General features: G+C 40.3%; 1 protein-coding gene across 1 annotated transcript in view; it reads left to right on the top strand.

Moving 5' to 3' along the window:
• LOC120044552 (protein shisa-9B-like) overlaps nt 1–12370 on the top strand; it is a 31952-nt gene extending 19582 nt beyond the window's left edge. The window contains exons 3-4 of the mRNA XM_038989209.1: nt 5571–5729; nt 11952–12370. Of these exons, the coding sequence (XP_038845137.1) occupies nt 5571–5729; nt 11952–12370 (578 nt within the window). The remainder of the gene's footprint in view (nt 1–5570; nt 5730–11951) is intronic.
• Nucleotides 12371–20483: the final 8113 nt, after the last annotated feature.

Raw genomic sequence — 20483 nt, 5'->3', positions numbered from 1 at the left:
TGATTTACCCTGGTGAGTCAAATGTTTTTCTCATCAATCTTCAAGACCTGGCTATTAATCTCTCAGCTTGTCCAACCTTTATGAGTATAAAGAAGAAAAGCCAGGGGCTAGACACACATTTACATGGAATATAGACTTCTTCCATCAGGGCAATAAGAGTGACTGACTGACTTTCTTCTTGCGCACTGTCTAATACCCTGTAAATCCGTCTAGCAGAGGTAGGTTTCTGCGAGAGGCTCAATGTTAAATGTCACACTGACTATTCTAGACAAATTAATTTGTGAAAATCCACATCAAATACGGACAAACTGTGCAAAGTATTGAAATCACATTCCTTGCAGTAGGTATATTGGAAGTATGCATATACTGTATTAGGTTATTTTCTGTACATGCTTATTGAATCTGAAATATTTCAATGCAACAAAGCAATGCCAAAACATCTGATGAAACTACAAGCGTGCATCAAATATTATGAAGTATTGCTAATAAATTATACTGTATATGTTATTGGAGGTCTTAGGACTAATCCTTCTGCAGACTTTCACTCCCCAATTGGAAATAACCTGTGAATGAGTGTCCTTCCCATTGTACCATCTATCCCTTTGGGGCATCCAGCTCCCAAAATACGCTCTTGCATTTTTTATGAGTTCTTGGAAGGTATCTGTGTCTGTAGTGTTGATTCACTTACTCCTGCAACAACCTTTGAGTCTTTAACCTTACAAAAGTTTTCACAAATGGACCACTTTTTACCAGTGGCAGACAGATGGAAAGTGAATTGAAGTGAAGAGGACCAATGTCTGGCAGATGAAATGGGATTTTATCCGTTGTACACAGACAATGGATGGACTGATGTATTACTCCTTAAATTAGCTGCTCAATGCCAAAGTAACAGCTTGTACTTCAGATTTCCAGATTTCCAGAGGTGGGGTAATTTCAGAGAACAATGATTCTTGAAAACCACTCATTGTTTTCACCTAGTCACAGAGCCATACCTGACCCGCTATTAGCAGGTGTAGTGAAAGAGTTGTAAAGCTTCCCTGTATATGTCTTTTAATGAGACAACACTGATCATTTCATGGTCCTTTACAAAGTAATTAGCACAGCACAGAAACATATATTTGACCGGTGGGAAATTAGCTTCTAATTAGCCTATTTCACTATTATTATATGTTTTATTATCATGGAGAGGCTGCTCCATGGCACAGTGGACTCTGAACAGCTAAAAGTTGATACTTGTTAAAAAAGTTAGAATGTTAAACTTGTACCATCTTTTATTTTTCAGTGGCAGAGGAGAGTACAGTAGTCATTTTGAAGTGGTGCTGACAGTTGTTTCATGTTTGGTTCACGCCTCCTGTCCCTGACCTTATTCTCCCACTGCCCTCCTCCCACTTTTTAACTCTTGCTACACTATCCTCTTTCATATTAATTGGACTTGCTAAGGAAAATAAACACCTTCCCTATTTTCCATTCAAAAGCATTTTCTCCTCTCTTTAAAGTATATTGTAGTTCTGTGCAATGGTCTCTTCCTCTTTAAACCCTCGTCTTTTTCCACAGAAAACACTGGAACGTTTCAACAATCATCATTCATTCATGCTGGGGTCCCTCCAGACCTCTGTTGAATGCTCTACTCCCCTGTTGTTCCTGAACCGTCTCCTGTTGGAGCGTATCTATTGGGACCACTGTGCAGCAGGAGGAATATGTTTCCAGGAGGCAGTGTAGTATTTCATAAGAATTTCCAAAGTTTCTGATTATCATAGTCAGTAGCCCTCAGGGAACCTTTAGGTCCAAATCTGGTGGGCAAGTTGCTAGGGTAGTTTCTATGAACTTTTCCCATTCTTCATATTTATTCCCCTGTGGATGAGCATGAAAATAAACACAAAGGATCAACTTCATTTATTTTTAGTAAAACAAAAGTTGATTTTGAACTGCAATTTTTTTGCTGTTGATGCTGTATTTTTCTGGGGATACGATGATTTCAAGCCATCCATTCCTACATTTTGGTTCTGAACTTCTGAAAGATCATGCAACTTTTCTTATCATGAAACATATTTTTCTTTCCTCTCCAACCAAAATTGATTAATGCACCTGCTGTTGGCTAAAGCACTCTTGGCCCGGCTGTCAGACTAGTCAGACTAGACATCTTTGCTTACATCGCTGCTGCCTTCAGCCTTTCGGACCTGTAGATCCAGCGATGATTGTGTTCATCATCTGGAGAAGAGAAACCTTCCAGTGGCTGCTGCTGAGTCATGAGCAAGGAAGCATGCGTAACTAAAGCTGGCATATTCATTAAGTAACTGTCTGGGAAAAATAGACCAGAATCCAATCAAATCGCCTGCCAGCCGGGAAGACGAGGAGAACAAAAGCTCTGGTGACATTTCAGCGATAGCTGACATCTCTTCCCTGACGAATGGTCATTGCTACCAAGACCCTGTTTCAAATCAGAACATCTATTTCAGTCCACTTGGCATCAGTCTTTTCACAGACAGACAGAACCATTTTAGCCTAGATTTGATTTTCTTTTTATCCATTTTTTTCACGGCTCATTGTCCACTGTCCAAAGCAGATGATAGTGTTCAGCTAAATGTGCAAATGCAAATGTATTTAGTATATTAGTTGTGGAGCTAATTAGAATGGAATATTTTGTACTAGTTGCAGCACTGACAAACAGGGTTCCACGTCCACTGACCTCCTTATCAACTAACTAACATGAAACCGAGCGAAAGAGGCTCTTTGCTTTTCACACTGTGGTGTGTGTGCCTGATTAGATGTTGCATGGCAACAATAAAATGAGGTAATATAATGCAACAGATCTTACAGATAAGCCATTTTATTTGACTTAACCTGTATTTTATCATTACAAACATTACAAACATTGATGTTGACTACTCAGTGATGGCCATGTCTGTATTCTCCCCTCATACCATCAGCGCAGCAGAGAGATGTATGTGTACAGTAGCATACAGTTAAAGATTTGGGGCATAAGTAATGGGGATTGTATGTCCTTTTCACCTTTTATCCTCCCAATCTACTGAAGTGTAAACTTGCCAGAGAAATCTGCTCTCAGAAAATGTTGACTGAAGGAGTCGCTAAGTTGTTAATTGGCCTCAGTGTGCCTCCGCAAATATGCCGTTAATCACGGCCAGTTATTATGTGTAACATACAAGTTGACATCCTGTTTTGATCATCATGACTAGGGAAAGGAGGGTGGTCACACTGTAGATATGATTGAATTCTGGAATCCTTGTTAAGTATGATATAATGTGATACTATTATACAGCTTTCATCATAGGCACTACTGTATGATGTTATTGTGGAACCTAGAGCATTGATACTAATTGAGTACTGCGCCTGCGCATGAACGCACTGTGCTTGAACTTGAGTTTGAACGAGAAAGTCATGTCAACGTTATCTCTGTTTCAAGTATCATTTATTACTGTTTGTGTCGTAGTAAGAACACAACAGTTATATATTCAAAAAGCATTCACACTAGAGTAAATGTTGCCAGTTCTTCTACGTTCACATCTGTGAGATGAATATTGAACTGGAGGTTGTCATCTCTATTTTCTAAAGCAGTTTATAGTTCTTCATTGATCTCAGTCTCAAAAAGGTACAGTCAAGGTAACTCCTTTTCATTGACTCTTTTTAATGAATACTTGTTCACTATAAATAATCATTGAATGACCTATGTCTTTTGATTAATCATAATAATAATAAACAGTTACTTAATATCGCTTTTATATTACTCAGTTACTTATTGATGGTGCTGTGAAAATCAAAACGATTGTAGACTAATTAATATCTAATTTAGAACAGGGCCCATAAGAAGTCAGATCATTATTTTCCCTTTTTCTAACAGATGATATTTACAATTTGTAGTAGCCTTCAAATGAATCCAACCTTCAAGCAGTGCTGGACCATTCTGTGGTATGTGGTCATACATAGGAAACTATTGTTACTAACAGCATTTCGTGCCATAGGTTCAATCCGCTTCTCAACAGATTGCTTGTACTTTGAAAACTCATTCGTGTTCTCAACATGCCCAAGCAGCAGTTTATGGTCACTTACAATGTCTACTACAATGACTCTACTCTCTCAAGGTCCTGGTATTGTTCCTCACAGTGGGCTGTGGACATCAGTAATGGAAGAGACTTATGTTTACATGTGCAACATGAATACGGATACAACAACAACATGGGCTGAATGGATGTACAGTATTACCTTGACCAATCAGTAACTGCTACAGCCAAACTGGGGGAATGCATTTTATACAACTCTGCTATTACACACAATATCAATAATGAGCTATTAGTTAACTTTACTTTATTGATTTTCTACTGCAGATAGCTACTGTAGTATTGCTGGAGTTATTAAGGTGGTATTCACCGTCCCCCAAACTGCCACCTGGGCGTGGGTGCAGTCTGCTGTCTCCTGACCTCCTTTGGGTCCTGCGGGGCCAGTTGAAAATGATGCCCACAACATCTGGTTGCTCTGCCATGCCAGCAGGCAGGGGGCCAGTCAATTTGCCATGGTTCCATGCACTCCTCAATTAAGCAGATGTCTGCATGCTGGATGCTGGATTAGTACCATCTTATAAAGAGCAGTCATCACACTCTCTCTCTCCAGCTGAGTCCCCAGGGAAGGCCAACCAGCACGGGGTGCAATGTTACCAAGGATCTGAAGCAATTACCTCTGTCCATTCTTATCCATCTGTCAAATTGATTTCGATCAGACCTATTGAGAGACATATCAGCTGGGGGCTGAGCTACGCTGCTGTTGGTTTTGGCTGAGGCTTGTTTGGAGGAAACCAAAGAGATTCAATTGGGAGAGGATTAGCACAGTGAGCTGGCTAGAGGAGCCATCTAGCTTGGAGCGATGGACGGTTAATGATTTGTATCCCAGGGCTAACATGAAGAGACTATAACAATTGTGTTGGCAGGTCAATGAGATGAGAAGTGTAAGCTGCCTATGTGGGGTCTATCAGGTCTCGACTTCCACAGCTTTCCTGGGAGACACCAGCTCTTACATCTCACCACTGACAGGACTGACATCTCATGCAGCCAAATTATCTAGTGGCCTCATGGGTGGAATGTTATTAATATTTTTCGTAATTTCAAAATCTATAAAAAAATAAAAGAATTTAAACATATCTACTTTGAAACCTCACTCACATGGTTATGGGCTTAAAAAAATAAAACACCTGTACCATGTCAGATTTAGTTGAAATGTATTACATTTTGAGTTTGCATCCCAATATTACACTTTATATACATTACATAAGACCATTTCAGATAGAAACACCGGATGTTCGGTGACTTAAGACTACCAAGAAACACTGTGTGACCCTGATTTAGCCCACTGCAGTAAAATGTAAAAAATATTGCCTCACTTAAGTGGGAAAACAATACAACAGTGCATAATCGAATTTGCTAACTTCTAAATACATTGTAGCATTTATATGGGCCCATAATCTCAATCACTCAGATGGAACATCAATATTTAATGACATTTTTTACTTTTTCTGCCAGACTGACACCTCTCTCTCTGCCATCTTTCTCTTTCTCTCCCTCCAGAGGCTAACCAGATGAACAGTGTGGGTCCAGGATCATCACTAATGCCAGGCTTAGGGTCTCCTCCCCACCCTTACCCTTCCATGGGACAGATCACTAGCCCCTATGAGCAACAGCAACCTGGGAAAGAGCTCAATAAGTACGCCTCCCTCAAGGCTGTCGGTAAGAGACACAGTTATTGCTCATTCTAAGATATGCGGATATGGGAATACAGGAATAAGCGCTGAGCTGCTTCTCTGATTAACTTCACAATCAAAATAGCTAATCAGATTTCATCAGCTAATCAAAAGGGGTAATATGTAATTTAATTATAATTTCAAATCTAACGAAATGCATATATTTCACAGTACAATATAAGTATCAGTCAAAAGATTGGAGACACCTACTGATTTCAGGATTTCTCTTTATTTTTTACTATTTTCTATATTGTAGAATAGTGAAGACATCAAAACTAGGAAGTAACACATACGGACACATGTAGCAACCAAAAACGTTTTCAACAAATCAAAATATATTTTATATTTGAGATTCTTCAAAGTAGCCACCATTTGCCTTGATGACAGCTTTTCACACTCTTGGCATTCTCTCAACCAGCTTCATGAGGTAGTCACCTGGAATGCATTTCAATTAACATGTGTGCCTTTGTTTAAAGTTAATTTGTGGAATTTCTTTCCTTCTTAATGCGTTTGAGCCAATCAGTTGTGTTGTGACAAGGTAGGGGTGGTATACAGATGATAGCCCTATTGGTAAAATACCATATTATGGCAAGCACAGCTCAAGTAAGCAAAGAGAAATGACAGTCCATCGTTACTTTAAGACATGAAAGTAAGTCAATCCGGAAAATGTCAAGAACTTTGAAAGTTTCTTCAAGTGCAGTCGCAAAAACCATCAAGTGCTATGATGAAACTGGCTCTCATGTGGACCGCCACAGGAAAAGAAGACCCAGAGTTACCTCTGTTGCAGAGCATAAGTTCATTAGACTTAACTGCACCTCAGATTGCAGCCAAAATAAATGCTTCACAGAGTTCAAGTAACAGACACGTCTCAACATCAACTGTTCAGAGGAGACTGAGTGAATCAGGCCTTCATGGTCGATTTGCTGCAAAGGAACCACTACTAAAGGACACCAATAATAATAAGAGACTTGCTTGGGCCAAGAAACACTAGCAATGGACATTAGACCAGTGGAAATCTGTCTTTTGGTCTGATGATTCCAAATTTGAGATTTTTGGTTCCAACCGCCATGTCTTTGTGAGACGCAGAGTAGGTGATGATCTCCGCCTGTGTGGTTCCCACCGTGAAGCATGGAGGAGGAGGTGTGATGGTGTGGGGTGCTTTGCTGGTGACACTGTAAGTGATTTATAAAAAATTCAAGGCACACTTAACCAGCATGGCTACCACAGAATTCGGCAGCGATACGCCATCCCATCTGGTTTGCGCTTAGTGGGACTATCATTAGTTTTTCAACAGGACAATGACCCAAAACAGACCTCCAGGCTGTGTAAGGGCTATTTGACCAAGGAGAGTGATGGAGTGCTGCATCAGATGACCTGGCCTCCACAATCACCCGACCACAACCCAATTTAGACGGTTTGGGATGACTTGGACTGCAGAGTGAAGGAAAAGCAGACAACAAGTGCTCAGCATATGTGGGAACTTCTTCAAGACTGTTGTAAAAGCATTCCTCATGAAGCTGGTTGAGAGAATGCCAAGAGTGTGTAAAGCTGTCATTAAGGCAAAGGGTGGCTACTTTGAAGAATCGAAAATCTAAAATATATTTTGCTTTGTTTAACAATTTTCAAATCAAATCAAATGTTATTTGTCACATGCGCCGACTACAACAGGTGTAGACCTTACAGTGAAATGCTTAAAAACAAACAAAATAGCACGGTTGGTTAAGAGCCAATAAAAAGGCAGCCATCCTCTCCTGTGCCATTCTTATTTATTTTTTTGGTTACTACATGATTCCATAAGTGTTATTTCATAGTTTTGATGTCTTCACTAATATTCTACAATGTAGAAAATAGTAAATATAAAGAAAAACCCTTGAATGAATAAGTGTGTCCAAACTGTTAAAGCACATGCCATGCAATATCAATATCAATCATTCATACCTATAGCATGTGAGAAAGGGAAATCATTCCGCTGAAATGGATGGGAATGGTACAGTATTTATTTGGCCATCTGTTAAATTGAAGGCATCTCTTCTCATAAAAGAGGACGTGAGGATAGGAATATCAGCCGAGATCGCAAATGAGCATACGCCTCTGAAGTGTCGAACTTCCATGTAATCACACTCAAATAACATGATTAAATGTGGGCTAATTAACACAATGGAGATCTCGAATGATGAGCAAAAAACACCAAGCAGCTAATGTAGATATGTTCTGCTGCCTGCTGTAATTATCAGTTAGCCTGGTCTCCGTCTCCATCCTAGCATGCTGTATGGTTACTTACTGAGAGACACTATGTTTATGTGACACTTTCCGTTTAAAGAAAAACCTCAAAGAGAGAGAGGCTCTCAACAAAGATATTTACACTGTGTAAACGGTTTATTTCAGATTAGACAGGATAACAGATGTAGAATTTTTCCTTTCAGAAAGGGAGGAAAATAGCCTAGCTTTTAGGAAAATTACTGTAATTGATTTGTCTTTCAAATTTCATGTCTCAAGGCTATCCATTGTTTTGCCTTTGTTGCTCTTAGGCGCCAATGATAACCGTAAATAAAAATACGTTCTATATCACCTATAGTTTTGCTGCTGCACATCATATATGAAGAACCCTGTGAAATGTTGAACAGTCACTGTTACAGTACCTAAATCAACTATTGAAGATCTACATTGAGTCAGCTCTTATTGACCACAGAACCAATATTAGGATCAAGAAACCATGTCTCTTCAATTATCCTTCAACATTATGTTGGAAAATTGATTTTCTATAACATTTTGAGAGGGCGAGTATAATAAAGTAAACATCCCAGCTTGACCCATTATTAACTGAAATATGTCTTATGCCTCACCTCTAAATTCCCTGAGTGATAAATCCAAGGTTTGGGAAATGATAAACCAAAATCTAGCAATCAATTATTCTCTCCCACTGTCCACCCAGTGATTTTGTAAGGTCACAGAACTGGATTTCTCACAGACGTTTACAATCTGAACTGGCTAATTTATAAAGGAGCGGGAGCCCCATCGGGGAGTGGTCTGAAGATATTTTGGATCTGCCTGCCGCTCTTCTGGCTGTAAACACTAGGATAATTATTTCTCATGCCATTCTCCAAAAAGCTGTAATTATAATTGAGTTGAACATGACAATTCTGCAAGCAGCCTTCTCTTTGATGCATTCATTTAGGATACAAGTCTACATGAAGATCTCTGCAATTTCAGCATTGTGTGTATGCCATAGACAGTGAATTAGATTGGGATTCTAATTTATGTATGGGTGTCACGTGCCAGGGGATATTGTTGATTTCCTCGTCATGTAGTTATGTCAGAGACTTTCCCTGTTATCTTCGCCTCTCCATTAGAAGCAAAATGTCATGGTGCTGAACTAATGTCTCTGAAATGTAGAAAAAGGGAATGATTACTTAGGCTCACAGGAAAGCAATGTCTAAGCATGTTGACTTTATCTCTAAGGTTTTCTTTTACACTGATTGATGCTCAAACAGTCAGTCGTTTTCTCCATAGACCAATAGGAGAAACAGGAAAGTGAGCTAGCAGAGCTGATAAACGCTCTGATTAATAAACCAGAGAGACAGGCATCAGAAACCATCTCTGCTTCTGATGGGGAATTAAAAGAAGTGAAGGAGACATATTTGATAGCGTTTATCACCCTAATTAAACAGGGGTCTCCTTATGGATTCTGCCTGATTCAACTAAAGGAACTTCAAAGCCCCTCGCCATAAATGGGTCTGGATGAGATTGCAGCTGTCAGAGCTGCAGAGGCACAATCCCACAGAGGATGATGTGGCGGCGGGCATGTGGAACATTCACCAGATTCTCTCTGTGACATTATAGACAATCAGATGAAACTTCCCTGACTGCTGCTAATCTAGTGAAGAGGCGTCAAGCTGCAAATGGATCATTATGGGACATAAAGACTGGGGGGAAACGTACGCTACCGTTCAAAAGTTTGGGGCCACTCAGAAATGTCCTTGTTTTTGAAAGAAAAGCTAATTTTCTGTCCATTAAAATAACATCAAATTGATCAGAAATACAGTGTAGACATTGTTAATGTTGTAAATGACTATTGTAGCTGGAAGCGGGCAGATCTTTTATGGAATATCTACATAGGCGTACAGAGGCCCATTATCAGCAACCATCACTCCTGTGTTCCAATGGCACGTTGTGTTAGCTAATCCAAGTTTATTATTTTAAAAGGCTAATTGATCATTAAATAGTACCCGAAAAACACCAGTCTCAACGTCAACAGTGAAGAGGCGACTCCGGGACGCTAGCCTTATAGACAGAGTTGCAAAGAAAAAGCCATATCTCAGACTGGCCTATAAAAAGAAAAGATTAAGATGGGCAAAAGAACATAGACACTGGACAGAGGAAATCTGCCTAGAAGGCCAGCATCCAGGAGTCGCCTCTTTACTGTTGACGTTGAGACTCGTGTTTTGCGGGTACTATTTAATGAAGCTACCAGTTGAGAACTTGTGAGGCATCTGTTTCTCAAACTAGACACTCTAATGTACTCGTCCTCTTGCTCAGTTGTGCCCCGGGGCCTCCCACTCCTCTTTCTATTCTGGTTAGAGCCAGTTTGCGCTGTCCTGTGAAGGGAGTAGTACACAGCGTTGTACGAGATCTTCAGTTTCTTGGCAATTTCTCGCATGGAATAGCCTTCATTTCTCAGAACAAGAATAGACTGATGAGTTTCAGAAGAAAGGTCTTTGTTTCTGGCCATTTTGAGCCTGTGATCGAACCCACAAATGCTGATGCTCCAGATACTCAACTAGTCTAAAGAAGGCCAGTTTTATTGCTTCTTTAATCAGGACAACAGTTTTCAGCTGTGCTAACATAATTGCAAAAGGGTTTTCTAATGATCAATTAGCCTTTTAAAATGATAAACTTGGATTAGCTAACACACTTGGATTAGCTACGCCTATGCAGATATTCCATAAAAAATCTGCCGTTTCCAGCTACAATAGTCATTTAAAACATTAACAATGTCTACACTGTATTTCAGATCAATTATATGTTATTTTAATGGACAAAAATTTGCTTTTTTTTTTTTTTTTTAAATGCTATTTCTAAGTGACCCCAAACTTTTGAACGGTAGTGTATCTAATGAGAGCTGCCCGGTGACTAGGGGATGGGAGGGAGAACAGAGGAATGAGTGCCGGTGGGGAAACTTATTAAACTGTTTGGGTTGAGTCTATGTAAACCAATGTGGTCCTCTCCCTCCTCTCTGATTCTCTGATATGTATTAAGCTGTGGGCCATTGATGTGTACGCTATGAAAGCACTTTGTTCAGAGGGAGCTCTGCACTGCTCCTCCCTTGTTTGAGACGAGTCTCACTAATGTGGCGGTGTCTGATCCAGAACATTGAGGCTGAGGCCGTCTGCCTCTGCCTCCGCCCACCGGGGTATCATAACAGATTAAAGGTCAACGGCAGGACATTTAATTAGAAAGTCTGAAATGTCACACGGCGAAATGACTAACACTGTAGAGTATGGTGTTGCTCCACAATTAGTGAGGAGATAATGTTTTCAGAAGAGGTCTGCACCAGATTGGACATGTCAAATGACACCATGTAACAATGTCAGTGGCTGTTATGGGCAAATGATGTCCGATAGTTAAAGGATATATTATACACATAGCATAAAATATACCATAGAAATCAAGTAAACATTCCAGAATGCTCAGGGACATATTCATTTGCATATTACAATACAACTGTGCACACAACCAGCTTTGAAAAGAGCAAACTCTCCAACCAATCTGGAGGGGGTTGTTTACTATTAGCTAAAGCCTGCATGTTTCCAGATGATAATGGCAATGTTGCGAAAATCATTTACATTTATATGATGATCAACAACATTCAACACGGCTCAGGCAAAATGTATTTTTCACCTCGGTATCCTTTAAAAAACCTTTAGCTCCCATTTTCTCAAATGTTCCTCACCCCACATGACAATATGTAATCTATCCTAGTTTAGGATTAATATGGCATTAATATTGCATTTACAAAAAATATAGATTTGGAAACAGTCGAAAATCCTCAAATACTTCAATATCTCAACTAATCTAAATAAATCTCACCAAAGCAAAGACCGGAACATTTGCTATTGCCTGTGCATGACATTAACAAAATGGCTGTCATTCCAATATTTTTTCATTTATGTTTTTTTGCTCTTGTGTATGTGTGTATGTCTGTTTCCAGCGGAGAAGGTTAATGACAACTTCTACACCAACCGGCGGCACATGGTAGAGATGGCAGCCAAGGGCAGTCTCCCTATGCACCCGATGCACCGCATAGAGCAGGAGCCCAGCAACCCCTACAGCCCTCCCTTACAGCCTTCCCTAAAGCAGAACGGACACAAATCCAAAAGCACCAAGGGCCACAGCAGCTACAGCAGCAGCTCCCATACCCTGGCCTATGGCTCCAACACAATCGCCAACCCGGGGATGCAGAAGAACTGGGACGGCTCAGAGACGGTGGGCCGCCGGCAGAGCCACGGCACTAAGAAACACTGCACCATAGAGCAGGTGAACGAGATGCACAGCACCTCGCGCAGCCAGCACTACATGCCTCCGCAGCCCTACTTTGTCAGCAACAGCAAGACAGAAGTGACTGTTTGATCTGAGAGCCCACCCCACCACCATACCCACTATAACCCCAGCTGTGAGAGAGAGAGAGAGAGAGAGAGAGAGAGAGAGAGAGAGAGAGAGAGAGAGAGAGAGAGAGAGAGAGAGAGAGAGAGAGAGAGAGAGAGAGAGAGAGAGAGAGAGAGAGAGAGAGAGAGAGAGTCAGAGTCAGAGTCAGAGTCAGAGTCAGAGTCAGAGTCAGAGTCAGAGTCGGTCAGAAGGTTGCTGAAGTTGGACAGCGGTCCTGGATTGAGTGCACCTCTCTAGGGGTGCTGTGTGTCTACTAATGCGTGTGGCTGACTGTGCATGTGACAGGCATGTGTGGGACTCCTGCCAGTGGGAGGAGAGTGACCAGAACCACATACTCCAAACCTCCAAGTTTCCAGTCATCACTGTATTGATGATTATATTGCAACTAATACAAATGAATCATATACTGCAAGTCAGACTAACATTAATGAGCAGAGCATAGCAATGATTGACCTCTGATGGACAGATTAGCCAGGATGAGTCTGGAGCCATGCAGCGGTGGAAGAGACTGGAACTGTACAAAAGCCCAGTGGCAATAGACTTTTCCTATTGTCAGTATTAACTGAGATCTCAAAGGGCCTGAAAATGTGTATCATCTCATGTAGTTTCCACTGAATCCACCTCGGATAAGCCAGTAGGTTTGAACTAGACGCAGTGGAGCAGAGGAGTGGAGCAGCAAAGGGATACATTGTTCTCCTCAACATTGATTGACATTTCCTCAGATGTTGTGTAGTGTATATACTGTGGGGGGACTTGTTGGTAATGCTCATGCTCGGAACCTCGGGCTCATGATTGCATCTATAGGGAAACAGTAACAATTTCAGATATGGACTGTATATTCTCCTTCAGAGCCTACAGAGCATGAGGTGGATGAGACTGCACCAAACCAGTTCTGTAGCCACAGCGTTATACACACCCTACTCTGCTCTCTCTGGTGTTAGGGCTGTGCCTTTCTCTGAGAAAACTGTTCAAATCAAAGAGCTCGTCTTATAAACCATTGTCTAAGGTGTGGAATTTACTTAAATGTCTTCATCTTGCAAACAGGTCCACAACTGTCAGTTGAAAACGGTGAGTTACATCTATCACTTAACATTCTTTATTTCTGTTTCCATTCGACAATGCATTGTGTGTGTGTGTTTACCTTGGTACCTTAGAACAATGATAGAGAAAACACAGAAGGAATTGTGTCCTTTCCATACATGTAACGTCACTGCCAATAAATGAGTGAACATATTGCCTATATATTTATGATAATTCCAAAATTGATTAGTATGGGATTCATGTTGTGCAGGGGTGCCTGTTTCTCACCCACCTCCATCAATACTACCAAATCTTTACATGGCCTAGAGCCCCCAGCTCAGACTGTTGTGGCAGTAGAAAACTACTGAGGGCTCCTTTACGGCTACCCAGAGAGATGTTAAAGGGTAGTGGATGTTCCTGAAACAGCCATAAAAGGTACAGCCTGGGTAAATAGAGTGGATGGATTTCATTTAGTATGAGATCAAGCCCTGGATTAAGACAGAGAAGGTCCTCTGAAATCACCATGAGCTGATGTCATTGCATGCACGAATCAAACTTTAACTATCTGTAAAAGAGAAATTGCAATACGTTATGTACTAATTATTCATAACAAAATATTCTTTTTTTATTCTTTTTATTATTATTATTTAAAAAAGAAAATCTACATTTTCATCAACTTTATAAGATATACACATACAAATAAAATGTGTTATTTTTGAAAATCTGGAGTAGCCTACTAAAACATCTGAGAATACCCATGTACAAACACACAGGTCAAGATGTGCCTGTCTTTTCCATTGGGCTAGTTGTGCATCATCAGATGAAAAATAGTACATTTTTCTCCCAACACTCCATTCTTGGGAGCCCACATGAGCAGCACAGTGCATTAGCATGAAACACTTACCAAAAAAAGCTTTTTAATAAAGGGCTTCTGATGCAATTTGCCATGTGTTGCGTTTGTCACTGCCCACTGATTCAAGAGCAGCCCACACTTTGTCCGTATGTCTTAATCATGCCTCTCAACTTTCCATGGCTTTCCGCTGTCCATTTGTCTGTCTACCAGTGACAAAGTGACTCTAATGGCTGGAGGAGTGAAAGCCAGCAGCTTGTCATTCATTCTCTTACTCACCACATGAGATCTGGTAAGAATAGCCGTGAGTCACATTCCCTACTCTTAGAACTTTGGAAAGCATTAGAGGTGGACAAAAAGTTTTTAATTTGTGGTTGGTACAGTATGAAAAAACACAAGTTGACATTTTTTGATTAGACTAAGGGAACAATCATCAATACTGATTTGCTAAGGCCTACTATACAATAAGTGCTTGTATTTTTAACCACATTTGAACCAGATATGTATTGTATAGTCAGGCACACAACTATATGTTTTGAGTGTGTTATCACATTGTCAGTGAAACGTAATGCACCAATACTATAGATTGCTGCTATATGCTAACAACCAAGGCACCATCTTACATTTCTCATAATGAATATGTTCAAATCTTTATTTTGCTATTGCATGATGTAACTCACAGTCACACAAACTGCAACACGTTGTATTGTTGTTTCATCACACAAGCCACTTGTATGTAGAATTTTCTAGACTAGACTAGTCATATATGCAGTTTTTGGCATATATGCAACGCATATCAGTTCAACATTTGCAACAATAAGACAGAAGACTTCAGAATTCCAATGATGTGACGCAAAAAAAGGTATACGTATTTGTGTATTACATTTGTCTATACAAAACAATGTCCGACAATGAAAATGGTAAGGAAAAGTACTGCAAATTTGCATTGACTGCAAAAGGGCTGATTCCTTAGGTCATAAATATAGAGACATATTTAGTATGGCTGTACAGTACATAGTTAAGGTGATGTTTTGGTAGGGCCATAGAATAAGTCTGTGCCTTGTGTCCAAATGAAATGTTCACCTGATTTAATTGTCCAAATACTGACTGGTCTATGAACAGATTGATGCATAATATTATACTGTATAGCATGATATGAAATCACTGTTCCACTTCAGAGGACCCTCTCAATAACAATATAATATCCAACAAGAGTTCATTTTTTAACTACAATCACCAGATAATGTATCTGGTTTCTCAGTGTTAAAACATGTGCAGAAGTCCACAGCTCCATTGATTGTAGATAGAGTGCACCTATTATACTGTATGCGTCCACAGTGCATTGAATGAGATATTTTGTCATAATTTTAGTCATGGAGGGAACCTACAGTAACACTTATATGTGTAGTAGTGAAGTATAACTCCCTCACTAAAATAGCTTCCACTGATATAATAGCATAACACATGTACATGACGTGTAAATTAACATTCCAGCTGACTGGTCATCATGCTACATAATGGCATAATGTAAAGTAATAACACAATGGCCATTGATTCTAAATCATGTCCTATGAAATTATTTAACTATTTACATCCAAACTTTGTTCATTTCTAAATCTAAATAAAAACATTATTTACCTAATCGTCATTGAACTAAATTGTGCCCCTGGCTGAGGCTGAATTGCATTCATGATGCAGCTAGTGGTCTTGGTTCCAACCTTTAGGAGTGGGAAGACGATGGTGCTCTTTGTCAGTGGATCATGTTATTCGTGAAGCACAACTGATTTTGTATTCTAACAAAATGAAATATTACTTGTCATATATGTATGTGCAAGTTGGGAAGAGGAAACTCCATTGTATTGTACACATCTAAAATCATATTTACAATAAATCTGTTTCTTCTCAAGATGTTTGTGGTGAGGTACAGTATATCCATGGTTGCATTATTTGAATGTTGCATTTCTCTTGATCTTACTATGATTAGGCTTTAGTTTAGAGGGCTAACACTTAGAACCCAATCGGTCACTCATCCCGTTAACGTTTCTAGAGAACATACAGGAGACTGATTGTGTTCCCATGCATTCAACATAGCTAATAAAACCCGTCGTCCTACGCCACGCCTTGTTCCCTGTAGTGAGAGTTAACCTGGTTGTCTAGCGTGATCATTCAGCAGCCCTGTTAGCTCATCTATCAGCAGGAGATAGATGAGCTTTCTCTTCATGTTGAGATGGCTCTTCATTAAAGCCCAATCTGTCCCTGGACGTTTTTATTAACACACAACTCTGCTGACCTTTCTATGGAGATTGTTCTCCTTCGACACCATCCATCAGCAGCAAGGCTATGGTGTCAGCGCCACATTACATGTTTGTTCAAACAGAAGGTCTTTACAGGTACTTTAGAGGTACTATTAGGACACTCAGCTTCATTCTTTTCAATCTTCAAATTGGCCATTGAGTGGGGTAAGTTTAGATACAGAGAAATCTTTTTCTTCTACCGATTTTAACCCAGTTTATCTAGCTAATCAGATTAAATTTGACTATGTTCTAAGACAGTGAGCAACATTTTGAGACGTTTAACTGATGATTTTCAAAACAGTTGCACAGACTTAACTCCCCTGATTGAGTCATTACCATTGGCTAAAACTGTAGGAGCCTCTTAAATTCTCCACCTTCCAGCCAGTCGTATAGGAGATTAGCCAATATTGGCGTGCTGACTGCGGTCTTATTACAGATGGAGATGGCAGATGTTGAAGTGCCTATGTCACTCTCATGTGAAGTGGTCAGTACGAGCTAATCTCCTGCTTCAGCTTGGATAAATATAGAACTGGAATCATTCCTGTGGCTCCCAGCAGACAATGAGCCTGTGGATGTCACTATGTAGTTGTTTAAATGGCTGGATCCGAGTGTGACTGACTAGCGCAAGAGAACTTCAGTCTTGAGTAGTCGGCACCTGGACAGCAATTAGTCAAATTAGTCAAAGAAAATCTTTCCATGTCTTATCTTTAACGGGATGCCATTGTGCAGGACAGGACTCCCAGTAACTATTAGCAGTTGGTGGCAGTGGCTAGGTAAACAAACCCATAGCGTGGATTCGTTTGCAGTCCCTCCTTGTCCGTAGACTGCTTTCAAAGTAAGGAAACAAATATGAAATTTCATAATTTGGCTGAAATATCCCTTTAACACCCATATGTTGGAAGAGGCTCGCTGAGACTAGCAAGTGGTTGCACAGTCATTCTAATGCTATGAGTGGTTGTGTTCCGAGACCATCTGGAATACCTTGTTTTGCTATCTGTGCTTATGAAACAAGGACATCTGCTCAAGAACCATTATCTGGTCTCAGCAAGACCACAGATGCTGCCAACAGAGACCCGACTCAGACTAATCCAGACTGCTCATCTGATTAATCATGTCGCAATGAAACTTCACTGTTCACAGAACTACTTTGGCATCCGTGACTCATGTCCATACATCTATGCTCAATTTTAGAGTTTGGCACGTTTGTTTGTCATCCCTTTAAGTTTAAATGTCTGCTACTGACAAACGTCACACTAAGGTCAAGTGTAATTCGCTGAGAGGTGTTAAGGGTCATAAAGGGTAATGAGGCTGTGTCATTGATTCTTATTAGGTGATACTGATTTATCAATGAACTACATTCAAAGAACCGACCTCGCTCAAAAGCTAAGCAAATGAAACAGAACTGGATGTCTCTCTTTCCTCAAATATGGTTTTCAATATGTAAAGGATATTTTTGTCCTAAAGCCATGCTATTTTCGTTTCATTTTGCAGAACACTTGAGTATTAACCTAGAAACCCAGTAAGACATGGTATATCAACAGTGTGACAGCCTGTTATCATTCTTAAACAAACCCTCTTTAATGACAATGACAATGACAATGACGCGACACCAGACAACCTTCCAACTGCCACTGTCTCACCTGCTGTGGGCTTGGCCTAATTACTACAGTTAATGTTCTAGTAATTAAGGCCACACTGAAGCAGGTGTTACTGTATTATAATGTACCGCTTCAGTTGTGATGCTGACACACAGGCTTCCCATAAAGAGCATTGTATTTCACATCTTCTAGCCTCGGAGTGAAGATACTGGGAGAAAACTGGTTGAATCAACGTTATGTCCACGTCATTTCAAACAAAAAAGTCAATGTGATAACGCTGAATCAACATGCAAAACTAATTGGATTGGAAAAAAGTCATGAACATAAGGGAATTTAGTATTTTTTTTCACTCAACGTTTAACCTATATCCAATGACATGGTGATTTTATGGTTGTTGATTTCACGTTGAATTCAACAACTCAACCAAATGTAAATCAAAACTAGAAGTTGAACTGATGTCGGTGCCCAGTGGGTAGGTTATAGGTTCACTGACCAAAACTGAGGTTCCAACTTTGGATTAAACTTCATAGAGTTTAAAATATCTTCTGCTATATAACATTCCAAAAACAACCACAGCACAGACATCTTATTATTGCTCTTGGTTAAGTATTCAACTTTTTCTGCTAGAACTATCTGCTCCAAAGAATACAAATATGTCGTTCTGGAAAAAGAAAGGAAGTGCATCTCTGTGGTTGTTTGTTCATTGATCTCAGGCTCTGCAGGTGCAGGATAACCTTCATGACATCTCACGTCAGAAGTGGAAGAAAGACTGACATGTGTTTCATTTGACTGCAGAGAGAGAGAGAGAGATAGAAAGAGAGAGAAAGAAAGAACATAGATAAAAGGCATGTGTTTCCAAGAAAAACTATTCTTGAAATAATATAGTGACCCAGCACAAACATATATGTGTGTGTGTGTGTGTGTGTGTGTGTGTGTGTGTGTGTGTGTGTGTGTGTGTGTGTGTGTGTGTGTGTGTGTGTGTGTGTGTGTGTGTGTGTGTGTGTGTGTGTGTGTGTGTGTGTGTGTGTGCTTGAATATACTGTATGTAGGCCAAAGCAGCATTCCAGATCTGAACGTCCAGTCTAATAAAAGGACAACCTTTCAGTGAGAGGAAGTGGGCCACTCACTATTTTGGACAGAAAAATGTTCAAACAAAAGCACCTAAGTGCTGATGGACTCAAGAGAAAATTCATTTAAATAGGCCAATGTAATTCATAACAGCTAACGGTCTCAGGTTTGCACTCCCAGTAGGCTGTCAAAGTAAAGCAATTTACTCCACTTTCCAACATTTAACATAATTTCCATTGTATGGCAAAAAGTACAAATAGAACTTGGCCAGCCCGCAGAGGGAAAGTCCACGTGGATGCTACACTGCAACTCATTCTCCATCATGAGTCGTTTTAAGATTACAGACTTCAAAGTCAAATCCCTGTTTGCTCTTAGAAAGATGGCGCCGGAGAGAATGGCTCCCGTTTTATTTGCTCTAAACCAACCGTGTTATTTTGTTAGTTTTTTTCGCATTGTTTGTAACTTATTTTGTATATAATGTTGCTGCTACCGTCTCTTATGACCCAAAAGAGCTTCTGAACATCAGAACAGCGATTACTCACCTCGAATTGGACAAATAATGTTTCTTTAATGAGTTGGACGGGAAGGATATACTCCAAACACACGAACAGGCCCTCATCCCTGTCATTCGCTGGAGAAAGAAACTGAGATTTCGCGGAAGGAGATCGGGGTGCCTTGTGAGGATCAGGCGACGAGTGGCTAATCGCTCTGTGCCATACGTACTTTTAGCTAACGTTCAATCGAACTGAAAGCACGTATATCCTATCAACGGGACATTAAAAACTGTAATATCTTGTGTTTCACCGAGTCGTGGCTGAACGACGACGTTAATAACATACAGCTGGCGGGTTATACACTATTTCGGCAGGAGGATAGAACAGCAGCCTCTGGTAAGACACAGGGCGGGGGCCTATGTATATTTGTAAACAACAGCTGGTGCACGATATCTAAGGAAGTCTCAAGGTTTTGCTCGCCTGAGAGTATCTCATGATAAGCTGTAGACCACACTATCTACCTAGAGAGTTTTCATCTGTATTTTTCGTAGCTGTCTATATACCCCCACAGACCGATGCTGGCACTAAAACCGCACTCAAGGAGCTGTATACCGCCATAATCAAACAGGAAAACGCTCATCCGGAGTCGGCTCTCCTAGTGGCCGGGGACTTTAATGCAGGGAAACTTAAATCAGTTTTACCTCATTTCTGTCAGCATCTTAAATGTGCAACCAAAGGGAAAAAACTCTAGAC

The sequence above is a fragment of the Salvelinus namaycush genome, chromosome 3 (assembly GCF_016432855.1).
Source record: "Salvelinus namaycush isolate Seneca chromosome 3, SaNama_1.0, whole genome shotgun sequence".
NCBI classification, from domain to species: Eukaryota; Metazoa; Chordata; class Actinopteri; order Salmoniformes; family Salmonidae; genus Salvelinus; species Salvelinus namaycush.
This window is presented reverse-complemented; position numbering and strand designations above follow the sequence as displayed.